Genomic DNA, 10,772 nt, shown 5'->3' with positions numbered 1-10,772 from the left:
TTCAGTTTCAATCTTAAAATTAGACAAAATATGATTATCCATAACATTACAAAGTTAAAAATGAGTAAGGGGAGGAGAATACACAGAAGAAGCCATATTGTCCACAACCCAAATCCCATAAAGAGCAACTCTGCTTAATCACAGTAAATAACCTTTTCCAACACCAAATTTCAACCCCCAATGGATTAGAATGACGAGAGCCATTGATGAAAAATGAGTTTGAATTGTATACAGTAAGTTGGGAACTGGTAACATGTGATCGATGAGATAAGTTGGCGCCTTCTGCTGTTTCCAGGGGTGATAGTTTCTTTTAGGATAATAGAGGGGATGGTTTCTGGACGTTGAAATGTGTGCTGACTCGAAGGTTCGAAGGTCGATAGCTGATTGATGGCATGAGTCTATGGCATCTTCTGGATACTGTGCCTTGGACTTTCAATCACAGGTAGTGACGCAATGATATCAACTCCATGAGATGCATTCCCTCATCTGCCACAGGATCTTCTTCCTTCAATGCCTTGCACGTCATTTTTGGTTTTTTGCGGCCTGCTCCAAAGCTAACGAAGTAAGAAGAAGAAAAATGAAGGATGAAATGGAATGGCGCTTAAAAGACCCAACACTTTTCACAGCATCTTGATTCTTCACAAAACACTGTTAAAATATTAAAGAAATTAAATTATGTGTCCTACCAAATAATATATCCAGATGATTAGCATCAGGTGCCATTATTGGTATAATTATATACAGATCGAGAAAAGCATGTTATGTACATCACAATATCGTGCCAGTAAAGCAAGTATTAGATGAGAGAAGTAGCAAAGAACTTGCATGTTTCGGTAGGTCTTTGCAATTGTTTGCTGCAAACTATAATAGCAAGTTACATATGTCCGATGGTAAGTCAAGTAGAAACATGGCAATGGTCTTCAGCAAAAGAACCTCATTGTAGGAAGAAGAGATGAAACTGGACTACAATACACAGATACAAGTAGATCCAAACAATATTATCTATGCTGAAGTATAAATAAAGAGAAACAAACAAGTTTTGACCTCAATAAAAGAATCTTTTAATCCAAAAATTCAATCTATTCGTAATCTAATAAACAAATTATATTTGAGAAGTCCATCAAGCTAATTATAGATTTCGATGGGGTTTAAAGAAAATATCAAATCGTCAAGGTCGACAACAAAGACCAAACCTTTTGGAGTTTTGTTAAGACAGAATCTTCGAATGCAGTATAACCAGCCCCAACCAGTTTTGTTAGTCTATCAGGTTCTGCAGATCTTGGAGCACTTGGAGCCTCTGCCACCATTGGTGGTTGCAGAGGTAAAATTAGCAATGGATTAGAAAGATGACCACACACACTTCCTGTAGCAGCAACCTAGCATAAAGGAAACCAAACACTGGTACTTACAAAAGAACCAAAAATAGAAGAAGAAGCACTCCAGTTAAAAAGGATAAATATAGTACTATATTAAACTCACCGCCGCATCTTTATTGGCCATCACAACAAGGGCTGATCCTTTTTTCTTGGAACTCTTAATGACAACATCTTCCACCTCACCAAACTTCGAAAACAACTCTTTCAACCCCTCCGCTGTGTAATCTTCACCAATCTTCTCCCATGAAACTTTAAGCATCTTCTCCTTATCCATTTTGGCCCCAGCAGTACCTGTACCGTCCTTCCTCACTCCTGCTGATTCTCTACTTGTAGCCGATGTCATATTTACCCCTTTATTTGCATGCATTGCCCGTATTCTAGCAATCTCTTCCCTCAACTTCTTAGCAATTCTCTCCTCTTCTTCTCGCTCTTTTGCAGAAGGGTCGGGAGCAAAAGCGGCCCGTTCCCTTTCCTCAAGGTCAGAAACCATCTTCTGCCGCTTGGAATCCCGTTTGGAATCCCGCTCCGACTGGCGACGTCGCTGCTCGCGCTTAACCCGTAGAAGATCATCGAACAACTTCCTGGCCTTTTCATCCTTGAGAATCTCATAGGATGACTGGAGCCTTTGAAAATCGTTTAGGGCTTGTTTATCACCGGGCCTCTTATCCGGGTGCAATTCCAAAGCCTTTGATCTGTATCCCCTTTTAATTTCATCCACGCTAAGCTTGGCGCCTTCCTCACCTGAGGGTAGCCCAAGAATACAGTAATGATCTACGTCAACATCCATATTTTTACGACGCAGCAAACTAAGCAGTTCTGCAAGCAAAAAGGATTACAAAGTTTCGTTCAGGACTTTCACCAAACAGTTTTAGGAGGAAACTCAAATCTTTCAAAAATAAACTATAATAGCGATGACCGTGTAGTTTTCAACATGGTATTTATGATTATATGCTCCTATTACCCCCTCATGAACACCAAAATCGCTGTCATGGCCGGTATATATGAAAAAGGAAAAAGCGAAACTTAAGTAGCCAAGCAAATTACCAGAAAATGACGAGCTGAATCGGGCCGCGGGCCGCGCTTGAAATCGGCAAGGAGAAATTCAAGAGACGAGAGGGGGTTTTCTACAAGAATTTTGGTGCGTAGCAAACCCTAAAGGAAGAAGGGGATTCGATTCCTAATTTCATAGTTGTAGAGCGGTAGGAAGCGTTTTACTGAAGCGTTTTACTCCCGCGTGACGCCCAGTGTCATGGAATTGCGGTGACCGTAAGGCTGGCCAACCGGGTACCGGACCGGGTATCCGGGTATACCCGGCCCGGAACCCGGATTCCAAATCCGGGCCGGAGTCCGGCCCGGATATACCCGGGTTACGACCCGGGCTGGATTACAACTCTGAAGCAAAGCGGTTGACTATCTTCATTGGTTTAATATGTGATTGTTTGATGCGTATTAGCACCAATAGATGCTTAATTTAGGCCACCTTTTTTAAAAAGAAATTAGAAGCAATTCTTGTAGGCCACCTTTTTACTTTTGTGAATACAAATACATATAAGATGTAGAACTACAGTCTACAAGTCTAGAACAAATGACTTTAAGCAGAGCAAAAGGAAAACAAAATAAAAGGATTGAGAAACCAACGTGCCAAGATGATCACATGAATGACTGTTTGTTTAAGTATGCGACGTTGTGTTCCTCTTGCATAATTGTAAATCAAATAAACATAACACAATAAATATCAGCACCAAATTGTGGTAGAACCGTCAAAGGATGTTCAAGAAAACATCACAGAGGAAGGAAAACATGTTTGTGAGACGTACCTCTTCCTTCCTATGAAGAGAAGTCAAGTTGTAGGAGATGCTAGCGAGAACCTACACAACATCACCTTCCATTTTCACCAAATTGGAAATAAAGTAGAACTATAGAGGACGAGGCTAAAAATGAACCTTATCAGCACAGATTTAAAAGCCTTTTTACTCAGTATGAGTTCACATCCAAACATAGTTCTACTCTGTCATGTGTTATCTTCAATTGAAATCCTTCTCTACCCTCAGATTTAAAAGTATTACCAAAATACTCAGATGAAAGGGATCATGATCATGTGGAACAAAAGGCTGAAATATATTAGTTTCTAATGGGGTTAGATAATGATTATATTAATGAAGGAGCTAATCGATCCATTATCTAAAGCAAAAGTGTCCATGCCATTGATAATGATGCATTAGCTTTATCATTGGTGCATCCTTTAGGTAGAAGTTGATTAAACTACCATCAGGAAATCAAAGTTTTTCTTAACTTTTATCAACTTTATCAACCTTTAGGATCCTTTATTGCTGACTGCACTTCTATTTTATTAATCTGTGGGACTTTGGTTTATTAACTTTCTTGAATTTTGAAACTTTACAGAATCTTCCCGATAGGAAAGAGGTATATCAGCAAAACTATACAGAATGCAATATCCAATCAAGTAGAAGCAGGACACGGTAAAAAAAATAAAGAAACCGAAATCACACCCAAATTAGAAACCCAAAACAAATCACACCCAAAATCAGAAACCACACCAACCAAATCACACCCACTAAAAAAACCACACCATAAACTAAAGAAACCGAAATGGAAGAAGAGTTTATCAAAAACTAACCTGATTTGTAGTGTTTCTGAGGATGACCAGATGAAACGACGACAAGATGACGGCGACGATGGGATGACGGCGACGACGGGATGACGGCGGCGACGGGATGAGTGGATGACGGCGGCGACGGGATGAGGCTAGGGTTTCGGGAAGATTCTTTGAGAGAGAGAGAGAGAGAGTCAGATTGGGGGGGGGGGAATCGAGCTGCCGAAGGGATATAACCCAGTGTCAAAACGGCGTCGTTTTGTCACTGGGTTAGGGTTTTTAAAAAACCCGGGTACCGGATTTGAAACCCGGGTACCAGGTTTCAAATCCGGTACCCGGCCCGGATTCACCCGGATTATAGAAACCGGGCCGGAAAAAAATCCGGCCCGGTTGCCCAGCCCTAGGTGACCGTCCAATCATACTGGATATGGATGATCGTAACTATGCAATTATTTTAGAGTAATCTTTCATTTTAATTTTTATCATTATTTTATGATATGATATTATTTATAAACCCATTATCTATTATTATATTATAGAATGACGAAAAGATAATGAATATAATTTTCATTATTTTGATATTTTCACACAATATTTCTAAAAAAATATTTTTTTTTAATTTAAATTTATCAAAGTAAAAAAAAACCTAAATAAACTCAAAAAATAAGAAGAAAACCTGTAGATAAAACATTAATTTTGTCTAAATTCAAAATACACCAAAGTTAAAGCAATCTTTCACTTAAAATATATATAAGAGGTTTTGCCAATATTTTCATGTTGTTTTTGTATTAATGTTTTTAAGTTTTGATGAAAGTGCTAGTGACATAGTGTCACTAATAACAGAATTTTTTACAAGGTTATTTTAAATCTTATTATCTTTAATTTGACGGCTCGGGCGATGCATTTTACATAGTTTCATATATAAATTTGTCACATGCATCAATAGATGTGATTAAGAACGATAAAATATAAGATGAAGCACAGTATTATCCTTTCCAAAATGATAAAATCTCAAAAATACATATAATTCATTTTGATATGGCTGTGATTCTTGTTATATTTAACCTTAGGAGTTCATATATATTTGGTTAAATTAGATCAAGTACTTGCATCCTTGATTAAAAATGCATTGAGATTAGGTCCAATTTTCTGTTAGAATTGGACCAATGGAATGTATAACACGTGTCCCACATTCAACGATATTGGAATTAGATCTAGGGGTGTAACTAGTTCGGTTTTAGACAAAATTTAAGACCGAACTGGTATGTACTGATTTTACATTTTTCAAAACCGATTACACACCAGTTATCCTCTTAAATCGGTACTCTAATTTTATTGATTTTCGGTCCGGTTCGGTTGGGTTTTAATATACTATATTATATATATAATATAATATAGTATATTATAGTATAGTGATAATATATTGTTGTATATTATAATATATAATATAATAATATATTATAGTATATTATAATATATAGTGATATAGTATTAGTATAACTATTAATACAATAAACAAAATGATATAAGATTTTAAAATTTAATATTATATTAATTGGTAATTTATTATATAATAAAAAACTATTTTATATATAGTTATATATTATATATAAAAAATTAAAATATATGTAAACCGGTTCGGTTCGGTTTTAGAAAAAGAAAAATTGGAATCGGATCCATTTTGACCGGTTTTACGAAAAATAAAACTGGTACCGGACTGAACCAACCTCGAGACCGGACCGATCCTACCGATTTGGTCCGGTCCGGTCCGGTCCGGTTTACCGGTTTATTGATTTTTTTTTTCACCTCTAATTAGATCTAGGTCCAGTCCAGTGTGCTACCAAAAGCTAACTTCTATTTTTGGGTTAGTTGGGTGGTTTAAGACTTTATCTCTGTGCAAAGACAGGATCACTTCCAAATTACACAATTAGGACTTCATGATATTAGGGGTCGATGGCAGGCAATGGTCCAGATCGTGTTTAATATTCAGGCCTTGATCTCTCACATTGGCAAACTGTTTGCAGGCTCGTAAGCCCTCCAACGTTCCTATTGATACCAAAACTTTTAAAACCAAGAACTGAAAGTAATTGTAAAAGAGAAATATCTTAATTATAAAGAGATTATATAAAAGTAAACCTACAAATGACGTGACTAGATATAATACATTAGATTCTAAAATTAATTTTATTGTAAAGAAAATCTAAATCATGTAAAGTCACATCATTTTTAGAATTTATTTTTATATAATTTATTTATATCTATAGCACTTTTCATTACATAATATCAAGATCTTTAAGACCTTTTTGTGCATACTGTGTAGTCCAAACCTAGGATAGTGAAAAAGAGAGGGGAAAAAGGCATTGCAAACCCTTGGTCCTAGATTATCAAAGAAATGAAGCAAAGCACCAAATGGAAACTTTTTTTTTTTCAAAGAAAAGTAAAATGAGGTGTAAAGTTGAAAAGATGAGGGAATTAACTAGTAGGAGAAGTACTATATAAAAAAATACAAAAAAAAACTACAAAATGGAGATGCGGGGGATCGAACCCCGTGCCTCTCGCATGCAAAGCGAGCGCTCTACCATTTGAGCTACATCCCCTATGGAGAGAATGTTTGCACCAGCCATCTTGAGAATGAAACATTTAAATTAAACAACTAATATTACTACAACCTTTCTTTAAAAATCTCTGATCTCTCTTTCTATTAATGTGTTATTTTCACTTATTTCCTAAATATTATTCGGTATGAAGTAAATGAATATATATTAATAAAGGTGGACATATGGTTAAAAGGTTAATTATGAATATATATCACGTTTGGTTTGGTGATCAGAGAAATTAATTATCACAGCCGGATTTTATTAGATCATCATGTGAATTTGTTATTCTCATATATACGTGTGCGTGGTAACGACGTACATTATAAGGCTGGCCAAAAGATCACTATATACACATGCAAAGGCCGTTTTCCTAAATCTTTTTTACAGCACCTTTGCTATGTACAGTCGCCACACGCAGTCGGCTGTACAAAATGAATAAAAAAAATTATAAATTTTTTTTTTTATATTCAAGGAGACCTACATGAATTATAAAAAGTTATAAAAATAATTTTTTTTTTCATGTAGGTCTTGTATTAATTTTTTTTTTTACAGCCGACTGCACGCCGACTGCATCTCCCGACTGCAAAAAGTATATCTCTTTTTACAGTCTATGGTTGGATAAATAGACAACAAACACACTCAAGCAATGCCGTCTTAATTTGTATATACTATATATATGCAATCTATCTGGAGATCACTACGAAATGATCTCTCTATTATATATATGTGTGTGAGAAATGTTATTTGTAATTATAAAATGCGTAAGCGACTGCAATCCATTTAAAAATTAAGTAAACATAAGATTTATATAAAATAAATTATTTTTTTAATAATAAATTTTAATTTTTTTCAAAACGATTTTGTTGTGTTTGTATACTTTACAACTGAATGTTACGTTACTATATATATATATATAAAATGATGCATGCATGGCTTTTCTTAAACAAGGAAAAAGAATAAGAAGTCCATGGATCTGTACAAATTTAGAGCATATATAAGATCGATCGATCTTCACTCTATCTAGCTAATGTTTTTCTGCTTACAAAGCGTGTTCGATCTTCTGCATGCAGCTAGCCTGGGTACATATTGCAAAGGTGACATATCCAACAGATCAGAGAACCCTCAGGGAATCCAACAGATCAGAGATTATCAAGCAGCTGAACTTACGTACATGGTGGACTCGGAGATCATCGGATGAGAACGTCTACAGACAAGTACTCTAGAAAACCGCTCCCATCTCGAGCAAATATCATTGCATGCATATTAACATTCTGGGTGGTCTTGTAGGCAAAGCTGAGCTTTCTGATCATTACCCATCCAATACTGGCAAAAGTGCTATTTTGCTCGGCGAGCTGCAGCTACTTCAGCATCATTGTATACAAGTTCAGAACTTAAAAGGGGCCAAAGTGCTTGTAAATTTGTAATTATGGGAACAAATTAATTAAAGAACGGGAGACACATACCTTAGCTATTGAGAATACCGATGTCTAAGCTGGAACCCACTCTGCGAGATGAAATCAAATCAATAGTACTTCAGAACATCGCTTTTTCTCAAATTTTCAAAGTTGTGGATCCCAACGCCAGCCTGTACCCAAACGGTCAAAAAAGTGTCTTCAATTATGGAGTGGAGTCCGGAGTGCTGTTTATTGATGAATGTGTCTGACTTTTCTGTAAAACTCTGGACCCAAACACCCATTTTTCCTTCTTTTTCAATGACTTTCTATGACTAGAAAGTTAGAAACCTCCATCTACACTCAAGAGTTAAAGCGTTTTGCTACCTCTTGTTTGAAGTGAAAAAGACTCAAAATAATATGGGAATTAAGTAAAATATAACAGAAAAATGCAGTACTCTACAGCAGCACTACCCACCATTTTCGAGCTCACAATCTTAACAATATTCCTACTGCAAGCCCTTCCTACTCTCACCAGTCTCTCGCTCTGCCGCACCTCCTGCGGTAACATCCCAATAAAATATCCCTTCGGCCTCGACGATGGGTGCGGCGCTCCGCAGTTCAGGCACATGTTCAACTGCACCAACGACTTGTTCTTCTCCACACCTTCCGGCATCTACAAAGTCGAGTCCATTGACTACGACAAGAAGACAATGGTGATCTACGACCCAGCAATGTCTACTTGCTCCATTCTGCAGCCCCACCACGACTTTGTTCTGACGGATATTCAGTCCGTCATAATACCTCCGGCGCAGGACACCGTCTTTGCCCTCCTCAATTGCTCCATCGACTCTCCCGTGCTTAACCATTACAAGAATCTCTGCTTCAACTTCTCCGGCCACTCCTGCGACGAACTCTACGGCGCCTGCAATGCTTTCCGGGTGTTCCATCTGCTAACGAACAGCTCTCCGCCATGTTGTTTTACGGGGTACGATACAGTGAGGTACATGAGCATGAATATATTGGACTGCACACATTATACAACGGTGATCGACACTGATAATTTGAAGGGAATAGGACCTTTGGATTGGGTGTACGGGATCAAGCTTTCCTTCACTGTTGCAGACACTGGATGCGGACGCTGCTCCAAGTCTGGTGGCACTTGTGGTTTTGATACTGAGACTGAGGGTTTGGTCTGCCTTTGCTCCACTTATGGGAATTCTACCAGAGAATGTGGTAAAGCCTCCCTTCAATTTTTTGCATATCCTTGCGCAAATTATTTATTTCTTTTTTCTAGTTTTATACTTCTACAATCTTTATGCAGGTTTTATAGATATCTATCTGCTATAAACCATATACACATTTATGATACTCTTAATCATATTATATTGATGATTGATGTGACATCTTTCATTGACTATTAAATTCAGTTTTTAATTTTAAAATAATATCTTAAATAAAATTATTACGTGCATTTATTTTTGTGTACTTTTTTATATATTCTATTAATATAATTAATTGTATATTAAAAAAATTGATACAGCCAATAACATCAATGAAATATGTAGAAAATATATAAAAGTGACTGTATATAACATTACTTTTTTTGCAACTCAAACAAGGTGGCTCAATGTTTTGTAGCCTAAATACATGAACTTTTAATGTAAAAATAATAATATTGAAATTTAAAATAAAGAGAATTTTTTAGATGCAAAACAACTATATATTTTTGTTTTGCTTAATAATATCTATAAGAAATATAACAATTTGGAAAAGGATCTAATTTTTCTGTAAATGGAGTATCATCCCTTATCCATAATACTTCTTTTAATGCAAAATACACATCATATTTTAGAAAATATTCAAGAGTAATATATCATTATTTTGCCAATTCTATTCCAATTTCACCCTTGTTTAAAAATTTTGTACATTTTGGGTAAGATAATTTTTAGTAAAAATTTTATATTTACTGGGTTTTTATTTATTTATTTATTTTTAACCAAAATTTACCATTTAAGTTTTATTTTATAATTTGTAGGCAAAACTTTTAAATCTAATTTTTTTTTTTTTTATAATTTCTTTTTTGAGGTCATAATATATTTTCTTTTTCTTTTTATTGTGGGCCGGGCCTCAAGGTTAGGGGGCTCCTTGATGTGATGAGCTAATCTCTGCCCCGTTATTAATGTTTGTGTCACAGCTGGAGGCAGTATCACAGCTGAAGGACAGAGCCATGCTCCGAGGATTCTATTCCAAGCACTTGTGCTGCTTCTGGGCATGACATTTCTTTGCATGAGTTTATGATAATCTTGTCTTGCTCATGATAATGTGTTATTTCTTTTAATCTTTTTTGTTGGGAGCAAAAGATATGTGAAATCTTTTTCTTTTTCTTTTGTTCTTTTCTAAGCTTAATCTGTAGATGATCACTTTTAACTATTGAGACTCTACAACTTTGCTTGGGTTTTGCATTCTTTCCAGTAGCAAAGATGGAACTTTGTCATGTGCTCGATCACTGTGAGTACTACTTCTGCCTAGCCTACAATTCCTTCTTAATTTATTAGAATGATCTAGGGGAACCTAAATTGGATGCATGTCCAACTGGATAGCATAAAATTAGCTAGGGATTCACGAAAGCATTGATCTGTACTACTATCAAAAATGAAAGAAAAGTTGTTCATCTTTATTATGATCTCTCTCTTCTAAATGGATCATCAGAATTTCTGATTCTTTTATTTCTACCTGTAATTGTAAAAGGTCACCTGAAGAGAATACATATATATGCTTAATTAAAACTCCT

At 35.8% G+C, this 10,772-nt stretch overlaps 2 protein-coding genes and 1 non-coding gene across 5 annotated transcripts; 1 reads left to right on the top strand and 2 right to left on the bottom strand.

Moving 5' to 3' along the window:
* Positions 1 to 4,178, bottom strand: LOC122300327 (dnaJ homolog subfamily C member 17). 3 transcript variants are annotated; one of them, XM_043110890.1, is made up of 5 exons: positions 4,015 to 4,178; positions 3,194 to 3,244; positions 1,480 to 2,192; positions 1,194 to 1,376; positions 1 to 543 (listed from the first exon to the last, which is right to left on the bottom strand). In XM_043110890.1, exons 3-5 carry the CDS (start codon positions 2,161 to 2,163, stop codon positions 523 to 525), a joined length of 888 nt encoding a protein of 295 aa, XP_042966824.1. In that variant the 5' UTR covers positions 2,164 to 2,192; positions 3,194 to 3,244; positions 4,015 to 4,178; the 3' UTR covers positions 1 to 522. The 3 variants fall into 3 exon arrangements, with proteins under 3 accessions (XP_042966824.1, XP_042966826.1, XP_042966825.1); XM_043110892.1 differs by lacking the exon at positions 3,194 to 3,244; XM_043110891.1 differs by lacking the exons at positions 3,194 to 3,244; positions 4,015 to 4,178 and adding an exon at positions 2,421 to 3,070.
* A 2,336-nt stretch (positions 4,179 to 6,514) lies between these two features.
* Positions 6,515 to 6,587, bottom strand: TRNAA-UGC. Its single transcript has one exon. It is a non-coding gene; the product is annotated as a tRNA-Ala (tRNA).
* A 1,683-nt stretch (positions 6,588 to 8,270) lies between these two features.
* LOC122300326 lies at positions 8,271 to 10,446 on the top strand. Its single transcript, XM_043110889.1, has 2 exons — positions 8,271 to 9,214; positions 10,176 to 10,446. The coding sequence occupies exons 1-2, from the start codon at positions 8,428 to 8,430 to the stop codon at positions 10,277 to 10,279; spliced, it is 891 nt and encodes a 296-aa protein (XP_042966823.1). The 5' UTR covers positions 8,271 to 8,427; the 3' UTR covers positions 10,280 to 10,446.
* Positions 10,447 to 10,772: the final 326 nt, after the last annotated feature.

The sequence above is a fragment of the Carya illinoinensis genome, chromosome 2, assembly GCF_018687715.1.
Source record: "Carya illinoinensis cultivar Pawnee chromosome 2, C.illinoinensisPawnee_v1, whole genome shotgun sequence".
Classification (NCBI taxonomy): Eukaryota; Viridiplantae; Streptophyta; class Magnoliopsida; order Fagales; family Juglandaceae; genus Carya; species Carya illinoinensis.
The sequence above is the reverse complement of the archived record's forward strand: the minus strand, read 5'-3'. Positions and strand labels throughout refer to the sequence as shown.

Bases quoted from the DNA above. Each gene is read 5' to 3' on its own strand.
- LOC122300327 (XM_043110890.1), bottom strand. From the start codon at position 2,163: ATGGATGTTGACGTAGATCATTACTGTATTCTTGGGCTACCCTCAGGT. The intron at 1,377-1,479 runs GTGAGTTTAATA...CCTTTATGCTAG, and splicing joins TGGCCAATAAAGATGCGGCG to GTTGCTGCTACAGGAAGTGT. The intron at 544-1,193 runs GTTTGGTCTTTG...GCTTTGGAGCAG, and splicing joins TCTTAACAAAACTCCAAAAG to GCCGCAAAAAACCAAAAATG.
- LOC122300326 (XM_043110889.1), top strand. From the start codon at position 8,428: ATGCAGTACTCTACAGCAGCACTACCCACCATTTTCGAGCTCACAATC. The intron at 9,215-10,175 runs GTAAAGCCTCCC...TTTGTGTCACAG, and splicing joins GAATTCTACCAGAGAATGTG to CTGGAGGCAGTATCACAGCT.